The 26,684-nt window shown below is 34.1% G+C and overlaps 1 protein-coding gene across 1 annotated transcript in view; it reads left to right on the forward strand.

Annotated features, from left to right (window-relative positions):
• MCF2L (MCF.2 cell line derived transforming sequence like) overlaps positions 1 to 26,684 on the forward strand; it is a 1,071,259-nt gene that overhangs the window by 907,370 nt on the left and 137,205 nt on the right. The window contains exons 18-19 of the mRNA XM_044071884.1: positions 1,652 to 1,721; positions 12,534 to 12,626. Coding sequence (XP_043927819.1) covers positions 1,652 to 1,721; positions 12,534 to 12,626 — 163 coding nt within the window. The remainder of the gene's footprint in view (positions 1 to 1,651; positions 1,722 to 12,533; positions 12,627 to 26,684) is intronic.

Below are 26,684 nucleotides of genomic sequence, written 5' to 3' on the forward strand. Positions count from 1 at the left end.
CCACTCTGATGGACCTCCTGCATACTCGCAAAACAAACACCACCAGAATTACCCATTCTAAATATTTAAACCTTGCCTGTGATATAAATAGGACCTTCTGAAGAGATTGCTATATATCAGAGACATCTCTGGAACAGGTTCCCCATCCACGTGAAGCAGAAGTCTTCCCAAACCCAATTCAAGTCTTACTTGGACAATTGGATGGGGAACAGGAAATTCATGTCTGGTTCGACACATATGTCTCTAATGGACACAGGCAGCCTATAAATGGTTAATCTCCCAGGACCCTGCTTGTAAATGTTTTATCTCCCAAGCCCAAATTACACCTATGAAGGGTTCCAGAAATTGGCAGAGATTTGGGATGCATGGCTTGGCTTAAAAAGGCCCTTGTGTTCATTAGCCTAGTAAACACCTATACACCTGTGTAAGTGTCCTGCTCATGAGTGTGACAAGTACCAGTGACAAAACTTTGTAATTCTAAAGACAGTCTTGGTTGCTCAGTGTAGGTAACCACATTGCTGTGGCATTTTAACTTAGCCAGAGAAAGAAATCTTAAGGCTGTGATAAAAGAGATCAGAATTGTGTCTGTTTCAGTAGTCTGACTAATCAGAGAAAGCTGCTAAGGCAGCGAACATCTTATGGTGGCAGAAAGGAGATGCCTGAGTTGTGAGAATTGAAGTTTCCTTATAAATGGTCTATCTGATCTTTCAGAAATAGTAATATATGAGCTAAGCTAGCAAGTAAAAGATGATTTTTTTATGTTGCATGTCTTTGGAGCAAAATGATGTTTTCATATGCTTTGGTGGATGTTCTTAAACATATAACATGTTGCACAATACTGTTAGTAGCAAGATTGCTCATTGCATTATGAGGAAGCATTTCAGACCACTGTAGCATTACAGTTGTATGAAGCCACCTGCAAGAAGCATTATAACAGTCTGCTGGATAATGCTGCATGCAGATGCTGAAGTCTGCAGATGTTGAAGTCATTGGGTGAGGCTAATGTAAACTAGCAATGAACTCAGCCCTGGAGCTTTACACTTGGATTAAAATAACATATTCAAAGACAAGATTTAACAGACTGTCTCATAAAACAGAAGTGAAGACTGAATGCATCAGTTTTACAGTGAGTGTACATTGCTGTTATAGCAGTGGGTTTGTTAATACTTCAGCAGGGTAAGTACTGTGAAAGTAGGTAGGTGTGTGTGTGTGTGTGTGTGTGTGTGTGTGTGTGTGTGTACACATTTGTGCAACAGTATCACACGATGGTAGGTGGAATATTTAACACAGTTTTTCAAACAGAGCTGCACTAAGTGCTTGATTGAGAGCCATGGAAATGAGTAATGAGCCTTTGCTCCATGAAACTCTTGCATGGCTCCGAATAGTTGGTAAGTCCATTGCTCTATTAGAATATAACAGCAACGCACCATTAGTGCTATAGAGTTTGTCTCATTGTTTGAAAATTGAACTTTACCAAGTGATTTTTTTTAAATGAATTACTGCACAAAAGCTAATTATCGGGTCAAAAAAGACTTGCATTCTGAAGGCACATAACACAGATGCAGACTGTTTCTAATTGTAATTCTGTAATCTCCTTGTCTATTTGAATAACTGTTCACAGAATACCATTCTTATTTGTATTTCTGTACAGAATATTCCTGAAGGAACTGGAGCATTATACAGACTATCCAGAGCTTGTGGGCAGATGTTTTTTGGAAAAGGTATGTTTATAATCTGTTGTGTATCAGTTTTACATGGCTCTCCTCTCCTCCAGGAGCAATCCTACTTAACACCCAAGACAAAAAGAAGAAAGAAAATATATTCCAAAATAGTAGCTGAATGTAGCGAAGAGCTAATCTAGCTGCTTGCAACAGTTAAAACGAACACATAATGCAGGCAGTCTTTTAAATTATTTAACAGCTGCAATGTCACCCATGAAGAATCATCTTTAAAAGTGCTCATGAAGGAGATCTATGTTATTATGAAGTACAGACTGCACTCTCAGTAATCAAAACATATGGTGGTACATTTTAATTAAGTGGTAGAAGTGTTGTTTCCAGATTCTTATTGAATCATAGCCAGAAGAAATAGCGATTGCATATTCCTCACAGACATTCTAACCAAAGTCTTGGATAACTAAGTTTATTTTCACTAAAGCAGACCATATGGGGTTTATTGTTTTATGAACAGCATACTCCTTTTGGAGAATTATATCAGTGTAACATGATTCAAGTATATGTAATAATAAATTCCTGTTGTTAAGTCTCTTTTTCATAATTTGTTGAAAATGATAAAATCTACTTCTGCTGCATGTTATATGTATGTTTGTATGCTTAAATGTGGCATATGTGTAACTATAGGTTAACAAGGATTTATGAGAAAATAGATTAACTTTAATGCTGATCAGAGGTGTGCATAATCAGGATTTCAGTAGCAGGCATTTAATATACGGTGAGATTAGTGTAAGATGCCTTAATGATACCGATGCAGTAGAGATGCGATAGAAGGGTGTTATCTGCAGCCTAGCAGTGAGATAGGGGGAGAACAACTGCTAAGCAGGAGCTGCATTTTTTGAATTGACAGAGTAACAGATGTATAAGTTACTGTTTGCTCTAGTGCTAAGGAAGCAGTGTGAAAAAAAAATATGACTCTTGCCTTTAAAATCTTTTCAGATGTCCGCATTTCTGGTTAGAAAGTCTGACTTTTCATATGGAAATAACTAGCCAGGCTTAAGGGTGTAACAGCGGCTCAAACAGAATGGAATGATGTCAAGTATTTGTAAAGAAATAGATTGCCACAGATGTTTCATAATTTTGTCTCCTATCCTCATAACTGATAATACTGTGAGGGAGTTTTTCCAAACTATTAATAGAGGACTCGTACTACTTAGCAGCCTGTTCCCCTTTACTACAGAATTTAGAAAAAAACAAACAACAAAATGTTGTAGTGTTAGGCATTTTAGAACTTAGAAACTCATAACACACTGACTGCTATCACTCTGACAGTATCCACGAAGAAGGTCATTGGGGAAGTCAGTAAACACTTCATTTGTACATTTGTACTTAAAAAAAAAGTCCAAATAAAGTGTTGGTTTGACAGTTTAATGCTACTGTTCTATTGTGGCAGCTTGAGCACTGTTAAGCATGATTCTAGTGCTTACCTTTTTTGACATCAGAAAGGTATTAAGTCTGTCTTTTCACCTATATATCCATTCACAGCAGAGATTTTTTTTAATAGTTTGCTTGCATAAGTATATACACATGCAAATATCAGAAATCTCCTTGCTGTTTTATGTAGGATGGTGATAGACCATGTCTGACATAAATGAAACTCTTGAAAAGACGCAAGTGGTTGAAAATATGGGTTATGAGTGAAACCACATCTCTGTTGTCCCTAAACCCCTGTAAATGTTTTTGAAACCAGGGTTAGAATTCTTTTAGTTGAGAAAAATATTGGCCACCAGATAGTGGGAGGTCTGGGCATGGAACATGACTAGATAAAAATAATCGTTCTTTATGCCTCTCTACCTGTAAGTACAAGAAATCTGGGAAATGCCAAAATAATGGAGGTGGGAGGCAGAGACTCCATATGACAGGTTTAAATATTGCTGTTATAAATGCAGACATTGCTAAAATAACAGGTTTTGCATTGTCAAGCATTTTCTGTAGGTTATGAAGTCTGAAACTCAATATGTATCATTCTTTTGTGACATCAGTCCTCAATGATTTGCCAGAAAACCACAAATTTATGAGAAACAGACCAAAACTTTGAGGCAGAATTCTGGGAAATGTGTTAAAATCTGGACCATTTAGATGCATGTTTAGAAAGTTTTATTTCAGTTCATGCATAACGTTCAATAAGCTTTTGCCTGAGGTGCTGTGAATGCAGTTGATGAAGTGTTGGGATGAGTACTTCATTCAGTCATCTGTTAACTTTAGGTCTGAAATTAGAGAACGTGTGTGTGTTTTTTTTTTTTAAACATTTTTTATTGATTTTCATGAAATAAAATAATACAAGAAATATGATAAATATGCACAATATATGTCTTAAAAACATCGTAACATGGAACAATAACTATTTACAATGTCCATAACAGATATAATGTCATTGTTGTGATTACATTTTATCTAGTAGTTTTTCAAGCTTCAACCAAGTTAATTTCTTATGTGTTATCTTAATCCTTCTTTCTGAAATAGTTTGCAGTTCCCTATTACATACAAGTCTAGCTAATAGTAAAAAAATCTGTAAATGATAGGATTTCTTTACACTTCCAGTTTGACGTAATGATTTTTCTTGCAATTGCAACCAAGGACCAAAGAAGGTGCACCTGTATTTTGGGGATATGTGTTGGTATCGGTGCATTGAACAGTAATAACGAGTCATATACTTAACACTTGTCTGACCACAATGCTTTTATGAAATTTCTGAACTCTATCCAGAATGGAGGTACTATTTTACATGTAAGAAACATGTGTATCCAATCTGCACAAAGTATTTCATCACATCTCCAACATTTATTAAGATTATTTTTTTATATCAAGTCCATCTTATGTGGGGTAATAAAGCTCCTATGGATGTATTTCCAAGTGAATATTTTCCAAGAAGGGGATGATGTTGTGCTACTAAATGATTTAAGTACTAATTCTTTATCACTATCTGAAAAAATGGATTTGTTTATTCTCTCTGTGAAATTCCATAAGGAGTTCTCTGGGGTTTGCATATTGGTTCTTAAAGATTTATATACAATGGACAATGATAGAATATTATGAATGTGCAAAGTGTTTATTTCACAAAGAAGAGATATATTTTAGGTAAAGGTGTTGTGCTGGTGATATGACATATTTTGAATTCATTAACTATGCATTCTCTAAATATTTGTATGCTCAACCAGTTGTTGTGCTTTATGTTATACCTGGCCATAAGAGAACATGTTTGGTGGATATTATTATTGTAGAGAAACTGGTGCCAGAAAACTAAGCCATTTTCTTCCATTACTTTTATTTTAGATACGTTGAAAGAGTCCAGATATGTCTTTGTGTATGCTATGGGAAATATTAAAAATATTAAGCTTTTTGGCATATGATTTTTTTATCTTTTTAAAATTATCTGATATATAATTAGTGAAAAGATAATTTTTTTATTCTTATTGGTATTGCAGTAATGTTCTTTGACAACAAGGAAGATTTTTTTTATTTTCTGAGAACATATTACTGTCAATATTTGTGTCTATGTCAGATAATAAGATACTTACATGGAGATTTTTCCAATTAGAACTATATTTGGAGTTTAACCATTGCCTCATCACATTAAGTATGGTTGATTCCACATAAAGTTCTAAATAAGGGAATGCTATTCCCCCGTCTTTCCAGTTTCTGTAGTCCCAAGCATGACTGATTTTTGGCTTTTGAGGAAACCATAGGAAATGTATTAACATATAATTTAGTTGCTTCATTAACTTTTAGGATGGGGAGGCAATTAAAGTTTGGAAGTAGAACAAAATTTTGGGTAATATGATCATTTTTATTAATGACATTCTTTCTTCTATCATGAAATACATTTTATTCCATTTATTTAAAAATTCCTTAACTGTGGATATTAGATATTTGTAATTTGTTTTTAAATTATCATTCCAGTTTGACTTTATGTATATTCCCAAGTATTTAATGGTGTCATTTGCCCAGTTAAAATTGTTGTGTTTTCTTAGTAAAGTTTTTACTTTTTTATTTATTAATAATGTTTCTGTTTTGGTGTGATTAAAACTTAGGCCTGAAACCTCTTCAAAAACTTGCAGAGATTTTGTTATATGATCTAGAGAGGAATCTGTATTTCCAATTGTTAGCATGACATCGTCTGAAAAAAGTTGTATTTTAGAAATGTAGCTTGGACTAACAGAAAATCCCCTTATATTAGAATTTGCTCTTATGAAGTTAGCTAGAGGTTCTACTGATAGGGCAAATAATAAGGGGAAGAGTGGGCAGCCTTGTTTAGTGCCTTTTAGGATGTTGAGCGGACCTGATAAAAAAGTGCCAATTTTGATGTACGATACTGCGTTAACATATAATCTGTTAATTATATCGATAAGGTCAGAGGAGAAGTTATATACTTGTAATACTTTAAATAAATAGGACCCATTTATAGAGTTAAAAGCCTTGTTTAAGTCTAGGCTAATAATTGATAGTTATTTTTTTTCCTGTTAGCATAATCTACTAAGGAAAGGAGCCTGATAACATTGTCTTATACTCTTCTATTTAGGATGAAGCCTGTTTGATCATCACCTATTATGTTAGGCATCAGTTCATTTAATCTGTTAGCTAATATTGATGTAAAAATGTTATAGTCCACATTTAATAGTGAAATGGGATGATACAAAGTTACTATTTTGGGGTCTTTGTCCTGTTTTAGGATAGGGGAAATCATGGCATATTTCCAGGAAGGGAATGAGCTTGTTTTTTTTTCTGAATTCCTCAAAAGTTTGTAAAAGTATCTTTAATGTATCGTCAGTGAGTACTTTATAAATTTCTCCTATTAATCCATCTAATCCTCGGGCATTATTGTTCCTAAGGCTTTGAATCCTCTCTTTTAGTTCACTTAATGTTATTGGTTTGAGAAGTTTTGGTATTCAGTTCTATTGATAGTTTGTTGCCTATGTTCTCATTTAAGAAGTTATCTTTTGGGACGTTGTTATTAATATTTGGATTTGTGTTATTTATTATTTCGTGATGTTTTCTGAAAGTCTCAAGAATATCTCCTAAATCTGTTACAATTTTAGCTTTTTTAGTTTCATAAACAATTTCCCTTGTATGTTTAACATTGGTTAAGTTTTTTGATTTCACAGCTAATGTATGCATGTTAACAGAGTAAGACTATAATTTGATTCTTTCTAAATTTACTGCCACTTTGTGATTAAGAATTTCCATGTAATCAAGGTTTAATTGTTTCAGTTCTGTGTTTGTGTTTATTATTTAGATTTTTTTTTAGTTCATCAATTTTTGATTGTATTCTCAATAGCGTACTATCCCATTCCTTTCGCTTGTTTAGGTACCAGGTTTTGATTTTACCAAAAATGTAAGATTTCAGCGTATTCCAGACAATATCTTTAGAAGTACTATCTTTGTCATTTATGTCTAGAAATATTTTGATTTCTTTCAGTAACAATTCCTTAAACCCAGTTAGCTTAACAATGTATGCTGGTATTATTTGCCAATATACTAGATGACTAGATTTCATGTGGATTTTAAAGAAAATAGCATTGTGGTCGGACATTGGACAGGAGCTAATGAAAACTTCCTGAATTTTTGAGAATAAATAATGTGTAACTGATACCTTATTGATGGTAGTTTTTGTACTGAATCTGTATGAGTAATGTGTGTATTTTAGGGATTTGGGTTCTATTTTTTCATAAATATCTCTTATATTTGAATTATTGATGAAGTTGTTCAATCTTTTAGCAGGTGCAGATATCTTAAACTTGTCACATTTAGTAGTGTCACTTCTGGAGAGAATATAGTTAAAATCACCTGCATATATTATTTCTCCCTTAGATTTGATTGCAAGTAAGTCAAGATATTTATTCACTGTTGCAGCACCAACACCGGGTATCCAATAATTATTGGCTAATGTGATTATTTTTTTATTTATTTCTAGAATAATTAAGCAGAACATGCCATTTTTGTCTGAATACGTGTTGATTACTTTAGGTACGGGTAGTGTTTTCCTCCACAATATCATGGTGCCTCTTCTTTTGGTCCGAAAATGAGGTTCTGCAAGTATAGAGTAGCCATTAAAGGATATCCTATTCAAATCTTCTTCTATTATGTGAGTTTCTTGCAAGAATGCAATATCTACTTTCTTAGTTTTCAAATAATTGGTTAAGCTTCCTCTCTTTATAGGATTGTTGAGTCCATTTACATTTAAGGACAAATATTTATATGAAAACATTCCTATATATTGTGTTAGATAGTAAAGATTCTGCTATGAACATAATAAGAACACTGAGTATAACTGTAAAACATTTAAAACTATTTACAAGTCTAAACATGGACTATTTAATTCCTGGTTTAATGAGAAGTTCCTCAAAACCACCTTTGTCCAGCCTAAGGTCAGTAATCTACGTCCGTTCTGTGCTACTGTCATTACAATTACTATAGAATGTAATAATAAGTAAGAAAAATAAAAGGCTACTCCTTAGAATTGTTACTGATTTGAGTAGTAAAAATTCAAAGTGTGTGAAATTAAAGTTAATACCTTATTTGTGATAATTATAGAAGTAATTATCTTTGTACAACCAAATCAGAGAGTGATTTTAAAACAAAAGACCTAGTGTATTGTTACCGGAGAAGGAAAATAGTAATGCCTTTAGGTAACTTATGTTTAGCTATGAGTCTAAAACGTTTTCCAGATAGAGTTAATAAAAAACATGGAACTATCAACAATTTTAAGTAAAAGGTATTAAGATTTAAACTAGAGAGCACAATAGCTATCCAAAAACTAGTAGGCAACTCTCTCTGTAAATTAATAAGAACAGGTATTGCAAGTCCTGTCAATAACAAATGAAGAAATTACTAATATCTGACTTCTGTACATATTATGCTAGGGGCAACTATAAACATGTGTATGTATAAATGGCACAGACAACACAGTAATACGCAACAGTTGAACAGCAAATGCTATAGATACACAGACAAAGTAGGTTTGAATACCTCAGACCCCTATATACTGTTATGCAAACATAATGTAACGGGTTGCAAAGTTGCTGTCAGCAATAAAAATATCTCAATACATGTGCAAGGGTGATCACAACAAAATGGAAATGTTCGCATATCTAGGTACATATTTTAAGGGTGGTTGTGTGTTAGTCATATAGAGCTATACCTATGTATACCTCAATAGAACAATGCATATGAATTACAAATGTATACCAAACTTCATGATTACTGACCTGTGCGTACGTATCTTAGAATAAGCTATATTCAAAAAGGTTAGTTATTAAAGCTAGATAACAAAACAGGTATATAGTAACTGGTAAGTAACTCTCTGTAAATTTATGAGAGCTGGTACAGATTGTAGCTAAATAAGATCCTTGGTCTTTTAAAAGCATACGTATCTTACTTTCATCAAACTGGGGATATAAATAAGTCAGTTAAACTAAGGAAAGCACAATAATTATCATAAACAGAATAGGAGAGAAACAGACAAAAAAAATATTTCTGTATGCTAAATATTTTCATTAACTGAACACATAGAAACCTTTCTGCAAACCTATATGTGAACTTCAGTTAAAAGCTTGTTTAAATATCTGCATTGTTACAAGTAATTAAAACACTGAATATGCATTTTAACAAAGTCAAAATATCATTTACCATTAAAAAAAGTTTCTATAACAATGTGCAACATTTAGCACTTGCTTAAAGCAAATCCTTTCATTTCTTAATAGTCCTTTTGTTCTCAGCAATTCTGTGGCATTAACTTCCTTATTCTCCTCAGATAATATCATCTGAGCATGCTGAGAGGTCAAAGGTCACACTGCATGTCTATTCATGCCGTTACAGTGATGTACTCAGTTTACAAACAAGCAGGAAGTGTCCTAGGCTTGAGAAAGAGTTCTTTTGAAGCTTTTTGATTTTTTGGTGGCAAAATACAGCATGAAGGTAATTTAAACAGGTAGATTGTGCTCAAGAATGTTGTATGGTTCTCGTGTATAGCAAAAAAACAGGCAGAGAGAGTTAAGTAAATCATACTGTAAAATGCTTAAAATACTTTTTGAACAGTAAATCTGTACATTGTAAAGCGCTCTTTCCCCTTCCACTTCTCTCAGCTGTAATATACTTTTTTAATATAAAATTAGCACTATTTACATATTAAATAAAAACTTTCTGCTATCTATCTTATATTAATTTATAGAGCCAAATTTCTGTGTAGAATGTTTGTATGGTCACAGCAGATGTATACTTTGTGCAAAAATCTTATTATAACTTTATATGATGGTTATAGTGTATTAATTGTAATAAGTTTAAATGGAAGTAATGTCAGATAATTAAGACAGTTGTGAACGCCTTGAGGGTTGCTGTTAGATATGTTCCATTAATGAAATGTTTATTTACAGTCAGTAGTGGATTTAATTTTTCACAGCTCATAGCCCTCTGCCAAGGAAAAGGCAGGCATCAGCTTTTGTTAGTTTGGCATTGTGATACTTTATCACAAATGTGCCCGTGCTACTCCTGTAATATAATGGTACTTCTGACAAGAAAAAGCTTTGTTTCACTAAAATTGAGCATCAGTATGTTTGCTGTCTATGAAAAGCCACTACTATCAAAGAATAATCACATAATTTTAATTTGGAATGTTTTCTAAAGAATGATGTACCGATTGATGTACTTCTGTCACAAGACAGACGTGGGAAAAAACAACCCAAAACTGCTGTTTGAATGGGATTGTATAATTCAGAGAGTGTTGTAGTAAAGTGTGATCCAAAATGCAGGATAACAGAAGAAAGATTTATAGAAATAGAATATTCCAGAATCACGATATTTATGTTAACTGCAAATATAAGAAGTTTAGTGCAGATGAGGTATTGGCCTCAAGCACCAATGCCCTGCAGTATTTATTTTATGTAGTCTTTTATTTATTTGCTTAATTAATTAATTTATTTCATTTTATTTTTATTTATTTACTCTTTTATTTATTTATTTTATTTTGTTTTATTTTTAACTGAAAATAAGTTAAAAAATGTATTTAAGGTAATGTTTATGTAATATGACCAGCACCAAGTGTACCAAGGTAATTTCTAGTTGTTCCACCCTTTATGTCAATGAAAAAGAGAGGAGAAGCAAGGAATGCAAACCACACATTTTGTGAGGAAGTTTGATATCACAAAGGTACAAAGCTGAATTGCAGAATGTCCATCAGAGAGCTAAGTATGAGTGTCAGTTAGGAAACTCCTCCGACACCGCATGTCATGGCAGAAATATACATGTTGATTATGGTTTGCAGCTGAAAGCAGTGAAGATTCCACTTCCAATTTAAGAAACAACCATTTTTATATTTATGTCCTATTAAATTTGATAAAACTCTAAGCTTTTTTCTGATGATTTTGTGTGTGTGTGTGTGTGTGTGTGTGTGTGTGTGTGTGTGTGTGTGTGTGTGTGTGTGTGTGTGTGTGTGTGTGTATACATGTACATATACAGGTGTGTGTGTATGTGTCTGTGTTTCTGCATGCACATACACAGGTGTCTGTGTGTGTGTGTGTGTGTGTGTGTGTGTGTGTGTGTGTGTGCATATGGGAATATATATGTCCACTTTAGTTTCCTTGAAGCTGCATGTTTCAGTGGTGCTGTATTTGTGGCAATGATAATATTGCTTTATTTGTAATTTTCTTTCAGGTATGCAATCAACTCTCTTATCTGTGTAATATTTGTTTACTTATTACTGCAGTGTTTGTAGCACAATGCCTGCCATGCACATGAGCAACAAATCAAACAATGCTACTGGTCACATGTCTTTCCATATATAGTAATTTGGTAATCAAGCACTCTTGAAATCTCTTCAATCCACCAGCTAATATTCTTCTAGCAATTTAGAAGCATAGATATAAAAATTGACAATATGTAAGTTGTAATATTGACGTCATATTGAGTAAAATATTTTTGAAATGGTTAATAAAAAATATTTTTAGAAATCCTAATGTGAGAGTGGCGATGCCAGAACCTCAACATGGTCAACATATTGCTTGAAAATACCAAAAGATATATAATACAAACAGTAATCCTGAAGTTAAATAAGGAGTGCCAGCTGTTTGTCTGTTGAGTGGCTGTGGTGAAAACAGTCTCTAATTTATTCCACTTTATGTGAACAAGTTACACTTTTTTCCTTTTAACATTTATATATACATATTTATATATATGGGTCCATGTCAGATGGAGGAAAGCCCAGTCAACCGATGACGACTTCAACGAGACGACTTTACCGACAGAATGAATCCCCAACAATGGTAAGTCAATGTACTATGGAACGGAATGCATTTCTGTTTCCATAATACACTCAAAAATCACATTAAAACATGTATAGCAAGCCCCCCTGCACCCTCACACCCCCCTACTTAAATATACCAACTCCGAGATCACACTACAGTGAGGGAATGGGATTATAACTCCCAGTCCGCACTACTCACCATTGTCAGGGATTCATTTTGTCAGTGAAGTCATCTCGTTGATGTGGTCGTTGGTTAACTGGGCTTTCGTCCATCTGACATGGACCTATATATATATATATATATATATATATATATATATATATATATATATATATATATATATGTGTGTGTGTGTGTGTGTGTGTGTGTGTGTCTGTAGTCCAGGCTGAGGCTCAATTTGTGATTAGTGCTCTAACTCAGTTAACAACAATTAATAAATCAGTAAATAAATAATACAAACATTTTAGTTTTCCTAAACTATCTCTGTTTTGCTGAAAAGATTTTTATTCCTTGACATAATAAGCCAAAAAGTTAACTTATTGTGTTGATTTTTTTTAATTACTAGAGAAAAGATCTACAAATTTACGAAAAATATTGCCAAAATAAACCAAGGTCTGAAAGCTTGTGGAGACAATTTGCAGACTGTGCCTTCTTTCAGGTACATTTTTTTATACTAAGCATTTGATATATTTATATATTTTTTTAACTGTGTGATCCATCAGTGGCTGAAGCAATATATTTCTAGCACATATACCATTTCCATCTCATTTACAAATGCAGATTTTCTTACTTCTTGATCCTGTAGGAAAACATAATTAAATATTTTATTATTATCTTCATTTTACACAGTAGTACTTATTACACATGAATATGGCATCATCTGACAGCTGTATGCTGAGTGTATTAAAAAAAGAAAACAAAATTAAATTACAACTCTTAGCTGGAAGAATATTTAGATATTCTCTGGAGTTCACTAAAATGCTAACCATTTAAACTATTTACCCACTATATGTTGGTTCATAAGCAAGGTTGTGAGAAAATATGATTTAGAGACATGTATGTCTACAATGAGAAATACATCATTATTGATTTATTACCACGTCTCTGAGTCAGCCACTGGCTTTGTCAGATTTTACTGTGATAGTGCTCTCCCTAGTGGCTCATGCATGGAGATAGAATACACAGACTCACCTGTATCCATTCATCCATAAACACACCCATATTTGACCACACTCAGCGTGGCACTTGGCCATTTGGCCATATACACAGACATGCACATGCATACATAGACACACACACACACACACACACACACACACACACACACACACACAGACACACACACACATATCCATTCATCCACAAGCAACCCTCCACATTTGATCTAACTCACAGTAGCACTCAGCCATACACTCTCACACAAACACACACACACTAACACATCCCCATCGCCACATCTTTGCTGAAGTTGCCTGAACACTGAGTACTACAAATAGATGTGGTTGGGTGACTACTAAGTTTTTATGGTAGTCACTCTTTTTTCCTACAGTAAAATGTTGTACATCTGGGATGTTCTCTGAATTTCTCAGCTGAGAAAATGAGCAGATGCAGACATTTCCTCTGGGGAACACATGCTAATGGCAGTGAAAATTAAATTTTAAGGTTCTAAACCAGGGTGCTGTTACTCTGATGCTTACTGTGATGGCACTGAAGTCCTCTTAAGATACTCAGTCTTGCTGGCTGGGATTTACTGAAATCAAAGTATGGTTATAGTTGCATTCACAGTCTGTTGCATACAGAAATTTGCAGAATATACACTGATGAGAGAATATACTTTGCAGCACCAATAACTTTTTATAACAAACCAAACGGACTAATGTTGCAGCTTCAGGTACTGTTCTACTTTACTTCTTGAACATGGATGATGTGAGAAATATAACATTTACCTCAGAACAAATGTGTCCCTACCAATACCTCTAACATAACTGAATTAATACAGATCTTATATACTGTTCTAGTCAGGCACACACTTATAGATTTCCTCTTAGTATTCTATTTTGGACTTTGTATGAGAACATCTGTTTGCTGATGTTTGCAGAAAAATATGTTTTCATGATGTAATGGTATTGTCTTTTAAGGAACCATCTTGTGAAAATGCTGACTTGATCATTCAAACTTTCTTGCTTAACAATGTCTTATGATGCAGATTGTTTTCGTGTTGTCCAGCCTTTAAGAAACTAGATTAGCTTTTTTACTGACAATGTGGAAACATACATCCTCTTTTTACATTTTTGCTCTTACTGACAATGTAATGCATACATAAGAGGTCATCTTTTACATTTTTGCTGATTCTGTATGAAAACATGTCCATTAAGCAAGTTCCTTATTTTTCAAGCCACAGTCATTTAGTATAGATGCTAATCATATATTGCTAAACTTATATTTCTACATTTAAGCAAGCTTTATTTTATACATTATTTATGTTACATATTTCTAGCATAATTACTTTCAACCTTAAAACCGTGTTGAGTATAATCTTACAATTCCCTCTTTTTATTTTAAAACATACTAACAAAACCCTTTATAGGAAACAAAACCTTTAGTCTTCTTTTGATACAAGTCAAAATACAATTTTACATAGTTAATACAATGATATTAAATATTACTACCAAAACTGAATGTTTTTAACAACTTTTTCTTTTGCAGACCATTTTGTGAAAATATTCTATCAGTTATGAACTGTCTGCTTTAGTTTTATTTTTAACTTGATTAATTTATTCTTTTATGCCTAAGAACTGTTTCATTAACTCTTTGCAACTGCTGAATTAACTCTTTACTTTTATTGATTATTTTATATCAAAAGATTAGAGATAGATTAATATCTATAAGAGTCAAGAACTATGTGCTACTCCAAGCATTTATACACTGCTGAAAATATACAGTTTCAATGTCATTTTAACCATAACATTGTGGTCATGTCTCTGAACTGTCCATTAACACCTTGGTAAAGTACTAAACTGGGCTTAGATAATAAATATTTGAATGCAATTATTTCAGTATATTTAATACTTGAGGATTTAAAAAAAAACATGATTTATACACTAAAGAATGCTATGTACATATTAGTCCATTAGCTGTATGAATACAATATTTTAATGTTATTTTCCTCTAACTGGGGTAACCGATACTAGTACGGATAAAATGATGGTCTAAAAAACAATAATAGGACTCTAACTTAAAACCAATGATAATATTACAACTTGACAAACTATTTTTGAACTTATTACAGTGTATCCTATACAGTATGTGTTTACACAGACTGTTTGCTATTCAAGCATTTCAGTCTAGTAGGTATTCTGGACCTATTTTTTCACACATTTGTTTTTAGACATTAATTTCATTTGTACTGAATTATTTTGTATTTGTACATAGAGACTGTAAAGTACATTTAGTCTAATCTTACAAATGTAGTAACATTAACATCAAGCAAAATCTTGGAAAATTCTTATTTCTCTTTAGAAGTATCTAGTGGAATTGCCACTAGAGGCAACTACATACCCAGAAATTAAAACATTCATGCTTTTGCATACCAACACTATCTTGCCAAAAACATATTAAAATAGTGACCATTTTTGCTCAATTTTTACATCTTTACTCTCTGTCTTGTATAGCTTTAAGAAATAAATTTTAAGCCATCTCTTGTATAGCTTTACAGTTTAACAGGTTGTAAATACAATTTAATACTAAACAATACAATAATAACTCTTAATACTAAACAATAATAATAACTATTATGATAGCTATTAGCAACTTGTAAAATATCTTATCATGTCAGGTTTAATCCAGTATTTATAATGCACCAATACCTGTTTTCCCCTCCCCCTTAAAGAGTATTGTCAAGAAGGAATGAGATATTTTTCTCTTTCTGTAGCTCTAATTTAGACCCTTTTGCAATACTGCTCACACAATCACTGTAAAACTGAGAAAGTACCCCTCCCCCTGTAGTATTGCAGTATTGTTTATCTGTTTTATACTGTATGTCAGCCCAACACTTTGATTATACAATTGCTTTATTAGGTTATTAAACTATAGACCTTTGTCTGATTTGATCATTTTTTGGCTGTTTTTAATGACAGAATATATTTTTTTCTGTTGCCTTTGCTGTCTACTACTAGTAGTAGTTATTTGTACCCCCCTGTATACTTTGTTTGAACTGTATGTATACAATAACCCATCTGCTGTCTATACTCGATGTAACTGAGGTTTTTTACTTTTAACATTTACCTGCAAACAGATTATCAGTGACATATATGCACAATTGTGATGTTTTATTATAATTAACAAATTGTGTTGCATGTGAACATTTAGCAAGTATGTTTTAATAACAGTAGTGTTTTAGAAAAACCTCAAGTCACTTGTCTGGCAATCAGTCTTGTTTTTTATCTTATCTTTCCAACATTTCCTGTAACTAGTTATCCAGTCTAGGAAGGACTGAGCTGACATTTCAGTTAACCCTTTTAGCATTTTTCCTTTAATCATCTGTTAATACACTTGCAATTTAATAGTAAAAAGCAGTTATAAAACACTTAGAATTATACTTGTGATTTGCATAACTATGTATTTATACTACATAACTAGACATTATTTTACAATTAGTTTACATATTTTTTCACTTTTGATTTCAATATTTTTTATTTATTTATCTAACTGCTCTGCCATTCATTTTACAAAGACTGCTTGACTAATACCATCTGTGATTTTATTTCTTTTTAAAATTCAGAACTTTAACTGTTTGGTGTGGTGTTACTATACAATTATAAAAAAATGGGAAAAAAAAACAAAATAGATATTAGCTTAACTAACACATGTTTATATTTACATTATTTATATTTGCTGTTGTCTGCCTGTTATTCTTGTGCATTGTAACAGATGTACTTTAGATGAAAAGAAAATTCATGTGTGTCAGTCTTGTGACTTTAAATTTTTATTCAAGCATGTCAGTCTTGTGACTTTATATTTTTACTCTTATTATCTATTTTTATTTAATTTTATGCACTAGAACTGTTTTGTTTACCTTTTGACTATGCTATGAGAATAGCAGTCATACACTCTACTTTACTGTAGTACTGATAAATGTCTTGCTGTAACTAATGGAAGTTTTAAACATTTGATAATGATTTGTCCAGACATTAGATTTTACCATCCTACCATGTATGCTTAACCATTTTCAAAACACAAACATATTATAAAATACATCTCTTTTGTACAGATCAGCTGTAGTTTCCTGCTCTTTCCCAATGTTCTCTCAAGCTCAGCAGTTGTATGGAGGAAGTCAGTCTCTGTCAGTTCAGCTAATTTATGTTCTTTATCCTGTAAATGCTGTTGATGAGTTTCCTGTAATGTTGCATGGTCTTTCTGACATTCTTTAGTAACTTGTTCTGCTGAATTTAAAACTCCTATGCACTTTTGGAAAAATGCTTGTACAACTTGTCTAAACTTCCTGAACTCACCGTGTCTGTCTCCCAGAGGTCTACTATACTCTTTTGCAACAAAATGTACTAGAGATCCTGTCAGTAACTGATTTGACTCCTGTTGTAACTCTGAAATAAATCTTTTACATGTGGTAACAGGACATAACTGTTCAACATCTGAATATAATGAAAACACTTTACCCTTAGTTAATTTTTTACCATGAAAAGGTCTGTCTTCACAGTCTATTTTTTTCAGCAATATCATGCAATACTTTTTTATGGCATGGCACACAAAATGCAGTTTATGTTGAATCACACAATAAACGTTTGTCATACCCTACATGGTTTTCTTTGAGATACCAGTCAAATATTGTAATATATTTGCAGAATGCCTTACAATCAATCTGCCCTAATAAGGTTTTACATTTACTAATGTGCTGTGTTTACCAACATTGCAATTTATTAAAGCTTGGCTTACACCTGCTGGAATTATGTCAAATAGCATCCATACTAAAAATGTGACATAGAAAAACGTCTTACCAGTTAGCAAAAAAACAGGTGATCAGACTGTTGTTGCTGAAGGCTGGAAAATTTTCAGAGTCACTGAAGAAGCTGGGGAAACACAACATGCAGCGAGATGCTCTGAAAGTAGATGTCCACCTTTTCTTGAAGAATTAATGGCACTGCAACTTTCCTGGACTTCAGGCTCTGTCTGGATTCAGACATCAGAAAAACTTTACTACTGCAAGCTGCATAAACTGGAGTACCTCTGTTTAGGATTTGCACATATGTACAAATGTTAGTTACAACATTTTGACTGAAGTGACCCTCTGCAGAGCTTACCACTACTCCCCCTGTGTTCGAATGCTGTAGGCTTACCATTGAAAATTTAATTTTAAGGTTCTAAACCAGGGTGCTGTTACTCTGATGCTTACTGTGATGGCTCTGAAGTCTTCTTACGATACTCAGTCTTGCTGGCTAAGTTTTGCTGAAATCAAAGTCTGGTTATAGTTGCTTTCACAGTCTGTTGCATACAGACATTTGCAGAATATACACTGATGAGAGGATATACTTTGCAGCACCAAACTCAGAGTAGTAACAGATAGCTTTTTATAACAAACCAAAAAGTACAGTAGAACAGTACCTGAAGCTGCAACATTAGTCTGTTTGAACATGGATGATGTGAGAGATATAACATAACTGAATTAATACAGATCTTATATACTGTTCTAGTCACACACACGCATATAGATTTCCTCTTGGTATTCTATTTTGGACTTTTTATGAGAACATCTGTTTGCTGATGTTTGCAGAAAAATATGTTTTCATCCTGTAATGGTATTGTATTTTAAGGAACCATCTTATGCAAATGCTGACTTGATCATTCAAACTTCCTTGCTTAACAATGTCTTATGATGCAGTTTGTTTTCGTATTGTCCAGTCTTTAAGAAATCAGATTAACTTTTTTCTGACCATGTGGAAACATACATCCTCTTTTTACATTTTTGCTTTTAATGACAATGTAATATACACATAAGAGGACAGCTTTTACATTTTTGCTGATTCTGTATGAAAACATGTCCATTAAGCAAGTTCCTTATTTTTCAAGCCACAGTCATTTAGTATGGATGCTAATATATATTGCTAAACATCTATTTCTACATTTAAGCAAGTTTTATTTTATATCTTATTTATGTTACATATTTCTAGCAGAATTACTTTCAACCTTAAAACATTGTTGAGCATAATCTTACAAACAGTAGCCACTATCCCATACTAATGGATTACCATGCAGCTTCACCTGCAAGACTGGTCTCCATGCTGAGGCCCTGGTGAAGGGAAACCCTCAATGGCAGAGTGGTGTGTAAACTGGAAAGTCTTAAGATGTGGAACCCTTCTGAGCTAATACTTCTACATCATGCTGAGTTTGTGTGAATTCCAGGGACTGAGTCTATATCTTTTATGTTTGCTTCTTTATCAGTTTACATGTCATAAAATACTTTTTTATCTTTTAGAATATTACCCGGGTCACAGAGATACAGCTGGAGACCTTTCATTTTGAAGAATTTCTGCAGCAAATTAGAGGTGCTGAACACTTAGCAGTTACATATGTCTTCTCCACCAACATATTTTTCTTCCTTTCAGTCAAATCTTTAAACAATGACATTTTTAGCAGGCAGTTGTGCTGTTACATTTAAAAAAAGTGTAAAATATTATCAATACAGCCCAAAAGTCCAAATTAGGAAACATAAAAACAATGTAGAACAAACCCAGCAGGACAACCACTGCTCCAGCTTCCAGTTTTAATGAAAAAATATAAAAACAGTAAAAACAGACAAGCGCTTTCAAGTAGAGAACTGCGCTTCATCAGATCCTTAAAGCACAATGAAGTACATACAACATAAACACTCATTGTCAACTAATCAAAAACAAGATAGATACAATTAAAACAATTCACAGTAAAACCAATTGGTCATCTCATTCTCTTAAAGTGCCGTGCATCTAATACGGGCTTAATACATATATAATTATTGAGACCTGGATAAAAGTGTGCCTGCATCCTTAAAATCCACTTGAGCTCAACCTTCTCCAAGTAGTTGTTGTTGTCACCCCCTCTTATATTTTTGCATACTGATTGCAACACTCTAAAACTAAAGCTATGTGTTGAAAATTCTACAATATGCTTCACTAAAGCATTCTGTATATTCTTATTCTTCACATCATGCAGATGTTTGTATACCCTATCCCTCAAACGTTTCAATATCTTACCGATGTAGAAACATTCACATTCATTACAATTGGCAAGGTACACTAAATTCCTTGTATTACAAAAAGCATAAAATCTAGGTTTAAAATCAAAATTCAAAGTGGGATGTGTATAACATTGCATCTTACTTATCACTCTACACATCCTACAATTTATGCATGGAAAAGTGCCTAACTTGTGTCATTGATCATGCTTCAGTTGTCTATCTTTACATAATAGTTGTTTAAAATTTTGATTATTCCTATAAGTAAACTTAGGAGTGTCACCTATAATCTTGGCAGTAGCTCTATCTGCTGTCAGAAGGTGCCAATTCTTTTTTATTATGTTACACACGACACTAATGTCATTGGCATATTTAGTAATAAAGTGATTATGCCTATTCATTTTATATGAAGGCAAAATAGTTACTTCCCTTGAATCACTAATTTCTGTGTCTCTAAAAACCTCATCCCTTATTCTCCCAATACTTGGGCCATTGTAACTCCTGTCTGTGAACAGATGTTCAAGAGTGTTCACCTCTTTTTCCAAATTGTGTTTGTCCACACATATCCTCTTAACCCTAATTGAATTGTCCTCTTATAATATTAGGGAATACATGTCTGGGATGCATACTACTATAAACCAACAGACCATTGTGCTAACATGGTTTTCGAAACAAATTAGTGGTAGCATTCCCTATTTCATCCTTATAGATGGATACATCTAAAAAAATCCACTTTATTAGATGACGATGTCACAGTAAATCTCAAGAAATCCATAGTGGATTCTAAATACATCACAAATTCAGATAGAGAGGAGCTCTCCCCTTCCCAAAGCATAAAAATATCATCCACAAAACGTCTATATAGCTTTACATGTGGACTATAAATATTAAATAGATGTTTTGTTTCCCAGTGGTAAACCTCTAGATTAGCGTACGAGTTAGCAAATGGGGTGCCCATAGTGACACCTCATTTTTGTAAATACATCTTTCTATCATATATAAATACATTGTTGGATAAACTCAAATCCAGCAACTTGCATGTTAATGTCACCTCATCATTACCTATTGCTCTCATGTCATTCAAAACCTCTCTTATGTCTTCTATGCCATAGACATTGGGGATAGATGTAAATAAACTCTGTACGTCCAAGGTGACCATTAAGCAATTACTTAAATCAGCTCCTTCTCTATGAATATAGAGGTCTTTCAAAAACTGTGTGGTGTCATTTAAAATAGTGGGTATTTTCAAAACTAATGGTCCCAGATTACTCACTACATAAATCAACATAGATTCTGTGGCCCAGCAACAGTCGGTCTCATGGGGGGTTGGTGTAGGGATTTATAGACCTTGGGTAGTCCCTTAATGTATGGAATCACAGGATGTTCTACATTAAGATAGTGGTACTGTGCTTCATTCAACTGTCTACACATTAGCAAATCATACAGAGTTTCCCTAATATTTCTTATGATGACATCATAATGATGACGTTCTAACATACTGTAAGTATTTTTATCACTCATCATATTACACATGGCTATGTTGTAATCTTGCTTATTCATCAGGACAACTGCCCCTCCCTTGTCAGCAGGTCTGATACTAAAATTTATATTGTTTTGTAAAGACTTTAGAGCTTGTTTGCCACTGCAACTTAAATTGTAAAAAATCACTTTTGTGTTTGTTGTAGAAACTGTCACAAATCTCTTTCTCATAAACCCTAATAAAAGAACCCACATGAACAGGTAAAACAGGAGTAAAAGAACTCCCTCTTTTAAACTTATCTCCTATCTGTTGTAAGTTATCTTTGAACACGTTTCAGAGCAACATTACGACCAGATAGTCTTAAATCAGTCAACAAGTCACTCACATTGGTGTTGATTGAGGGAATAAACGTTAATCCTATGCTCAAAAGTGTGGCTTCTGCATCCATAAGTACATAGTCTGACAAATTTATAATTAGATCTTTCATTGTCACATTCTCCTGTTTGGTGGGGCCTTCTCACCTGAATATTTCCTCTTCTGTCGACCTCGACTCACTGATCGTGTCTGTTGCAGCCACTGTTGCTTCATAGGTGGTGGTAAAAGTTGTTCCATATTGTACGAAGCAAGCTGTTTGGGTCTGGCTCCTGTTACACTACCATTCATAGCCTGTTGATTATGGGGAGGGGTGGAGCCTGTTGTTGCTGTTTCTTGAGGCTCAGTTCCTGTGAATGAATGCTACTCTGCTGGACATTGGTGTCCTTATCATTCACATTTAAATCACTAGCAGAAAATATGGAAGGGGTACTCGGTAACAGGGAGCCAGAAGAGCTCACCGGAGCAATGCTTTCCTCTTGGTGAACAGAAGCACCGGTAGTTTTAGGCCAAGTGAACACATTCCCAAGGCAAAAGTAATTGAAGTCTCTTTGTAATTTACGTTGTTTGATCTGTTGCAGTTTATTTTCATATAGGGACACATTCATATAAACATTTTCAACACATAGCTTTAGTTTTAGAGTGTTGCAATCAGTATGCAAAAATATAAGAGGGGGTGACAACAACAACTACTTGGAGAAGGTTGAGCTCAAGTGGATTTTAAGGATGCAGGCACTCATTTATCCAGGTCTCAATAATTATATATGTATTAAGCCGGTATTAGATGCATGGCACTTTAAGAGAATGAGATGACTAATTGGTTTTACTGTGAATTGTTTTAATTGTATCTATCTTGTTTTTGATTTGTTGAGAATGAGTATTTATGTTGTATGTACTTCATTGTGCTTTAAGGATCTGATGAAGCATAGTTCTCTACGTGAAAGCACTTGTCTGTTTTTACTGTTTTTATATTTTTTCATTAAAACTGGAAGCTACAGCCGTGGTTGTCCTGCTGGGTTTATTCTACATTGTTACATTTAAAATGGAAATTGGTTTTAGGGGGAAGTAAAGAAAGATTCCCTATTAAGTTCTTATATGAACAAGGGTAACAATAGAAGTATTCTAAATATCCCCTATAAGCTGGCCATTGCAGGCTCCTAGTAAGGGTAAGTCTTTTCCAAATTTTCTTTTTTCTGCTGTTAGTCATTGTTAAGGCATATGTCAAGCATATTCTCTCCCAGCTGAATTCTGTGTTTATAGCATACCATGCAAGAGAATTTCAGTACTGTTTCTTTAGATAATGTCATTGACAGTCAGCATCATTGGACTACCAGTACTGGCACTGAATATTTTTTTATTATGTGGTCATTAATCTAAGTAATTATTATTTCCTTATAATAATAACAGTGCTTCATGAGAACACGTCAGTGCTTTAAACTGCAAGTGATTGCCTTGGACCTACATGAACAGAAGCCTTGTGTACTACTTGGCATTTTTGATGCAGTTTCATGCCCTGGTAGTCCAAAGAAGACATTCAGTCTCCCCTTGATAGGCATGATAGGACAGGCTGCACCATGTTACCTTTGGGATGAACTTATTTAGAGCACTGTGGTCCAGTATTTGTCTGTGGTGCTTCATTTTCTTGGGAACAAAAAAAAAAAAACGAATAAAATATGAACATTTCTTGTCTAGTGGGATCTCCAGAATGACCTTTTTCCTTTAGGCTTTTCTAAATTTCTCTTGTGGGAATCTGAAAGGTAGGAAAAGGTTAACAGTGTGGATGCAAAAGTGGAATTGTTCAGCCTCTTGATTTAATCACCCTTACGAACTTGCCCTGCATGTTGGCCATCCAAGCAGGCAAATGGAGGGATGCATGACCCCTGACTGCCTCCAAAGAAAGTTAGGTAATCCTTCAGGGGTCCTAAGTATCCCCCTCAAAAGAAGTGCTATGGAAGCCCTGGTTCTACTGACTCACTCTTGCCACATTTGTGGTACTGGTTTCGGTAGCTTCTACAACCATGCTGAATGTGGATGAAGATTTTGCAGTTGGCCTTTCCTATAGTAGTGTTTCTGGGCACATCTCTGAGATTGGAATGGGTCTGTTGAGGAAAGATTAACTTCATGCTCTTCACTGTGAGAGTTTTTCCCTCCTGCTAACACATTTCCAGCATTTCTTTTATTGTTGGACCAAAAAGGTTATTCTCAGCAAAGGATAGTTAATGAATGTTGTCGTTAAGTTAAAAGCAAATATGCAATGCCTCAGCCAGGAATTCATTAATCTGGTAATGCTTGTCCCAGCTGCTCTCACTGAACCATTGACTGTATTGTATGCGAATGTCATTGAGTGGCTTGAGACTGTGCACTTAGCTGACAGTTGTGACTCTAGGTGAGCTATAAACTACAGTGAAGCAAGTTCTGCAGTACTTTGCTTATGCCTTCAGCAAGGTCATGTTACAATTTTAATCATATGAGTAGTAGTTTTCTACCCTGACAGGAAAATATAAGGATGCATAAACTCAGTGAAGCTTTTATCCAACATTCCTAATCTTTTAGGGAATAGGGAAGGAGAATCTTATCTGGTCTACATGAGATAGGAGCAACCATGTTGGGTTCTTGCCATGTCCTCTGCACAACTAAAGCTGTCATTTGTCTTCAGGGAGGACCACCCAGGAAGAAGGTAGGTATAAGCAGAAGGCTTTCTTCTGATGTAGAGCCTGGAACTACAGATAATTACATCTTCTTATGCACTAATTAAAGATCTTCCCCAACTTAGCATATCAGCAGGGGATGTAAGGACTTCCATCTGTCATCTGTATGCATGTCTGGAGTGTGTGACTCCAAGCAAAAACAGTGTACTTCCTCTTGTACTTCCTTTTCTATAAAAATTTTGGAGATGATAAGAAAGAAGACAAAGAAGATGAAGGAGATTTGGTAGTCAGAGAAGATCCTGATGCTGATTTTTCACTCCTTTGTCTCTCCTGTGAGAAGAATGATGTGGTAAGGGCCCAGAACTATGCCCTGGGCCACACCTAGGACAAAGCAGAATTTAACTAATTCCACTAATGTCATGAAACTCTAGAAGAATTATCTATTTTAATCCTTTTTAGATGCAGTGGAGGCCCTAGAAAAGAAGAAATGGAAGGGATTTCTCATACCTCTTTTTTATTTCTTTTTGAGTCTGTCATCAGAAAAGGAATCCTCTAGGAAACAAAAATTCTGAAATTAGTTTGTTTCTTCTGTCAGTAATTGTTCTAAAGTTAAAACTATTGCAAACTGTACACACTTCCTCTAAGTGGAAAACAAGCACACCACGCAAAGATTATTTGTGTCCAGGGATAAAGTCTTATGATTAGATTACATGCACATTTTAAACCCAGATTGTTTAACCTTTTTTTTTCATAAAGGAAAGAAATCAGTCAACATCAATAATGTGATCATTTGTACTATAAAAATTCTAAATGGTGGCGCAAAGAATGTCTACTCTAAAGGCAAGCCTTTCTTTGTGTGAAATATCTTTGCAAAATCATCAATAAACAAGCTACAAGACATTAAAGGGATTGCCACAAGAGAAGAAGAGGCCTGAACTTTACTACACAAAAAAAATAAAAAGACAGAATAGTGGAAAGATCTACTTGGATGCCTGAATAGGTAAACAAAAATCCATTCCAAAGGGAATGTTGAATTTCAGCAGAAGAACACTGAATGTTATCAGAAAATTACAAAAAAAAAAAAAAAAAAAACAAGAACCTGGTGCTGTTTCTGGTGATTTGATGATTGTGGCAATGATAGAAGGATGTACAGAGCATTAAAAGAATAGGAGGGGTGTTAAAGTCTGAAGTTTTATTGGTCCTGATCTGTCGTGCGCTTGTGGCATTACTCTTAAGGGTAAAAATGGATGGACTGTCTGACATAACATCATCATTTATAAGCCATATGTTTCTTGCATTCTGTCTGCATTTGAATTGAGTATCCTTGATACTACAGTGTCTGTCACAGTGTAATTTTGTTTGTTTTCTTGTAATGGGTTGGGGTACAGTAATGGCCTTGTCTCATTGTTATCCTGGTCTACAAGAAGGTTTCACATGATTTAAAATGCATTTCTTTATTCAGGGAAGGTAGACTTCCCTACTGAATAATTAAACTTCATGGAAGGTAGAGTTTTTAAATGTTTGAAACTCTCCACAAATTCCCTTCATTGAGGTTGATTTTTTTTTTTTTTTTGCACCAACTTGAAAAACTACTATTTCCCTTGCTGGAAATCAGTGCCCTGAAGCTTATACTAAGCCTGTGCAAATGTTAGTGATGGGTGAAGCAAGTCAGACGCTCTTTTTAATGAGATGATTTACACCTTATTAACAAACGCACAGTTGTGAGTACTTGTATGCATCTTCTTTGCACCCTCAGTCTGAAAGCTATCTTGTTGGTCTAACCAGATGTGTATATGGTGTACAAATGCATTTGTAAGCCATTTGTAGTGCAGTTACTGAATTGCAGCAGGCAATGGTAAACATCATGTTGTACAAAAAATCAGACAGGTATGCTCTGCATAAGATTGCAGCAATAGCCATTCTTACAGAGACATTTGGCATGCTTTCCCATTGTTCCATTATTTGTTTATTTTTTTGTGTACAAAGCATCAGGCT

The sequence above is a fragment of the Protopterus annectens genome, chromosome 5.part0, assembly GCF_019279795.1.
Source record: "Protopterus annectens isolate FY-2018-M chromosome 5.part0, PAN1.0, whole genome shotgun sequence".
Taxonomy (NCBI): domain Eukaryota; kingdom Metazoa; phylum Chordata; order Ceratodontiformes; family Protopteridae; genus Protopterus; species Protopterus annectens.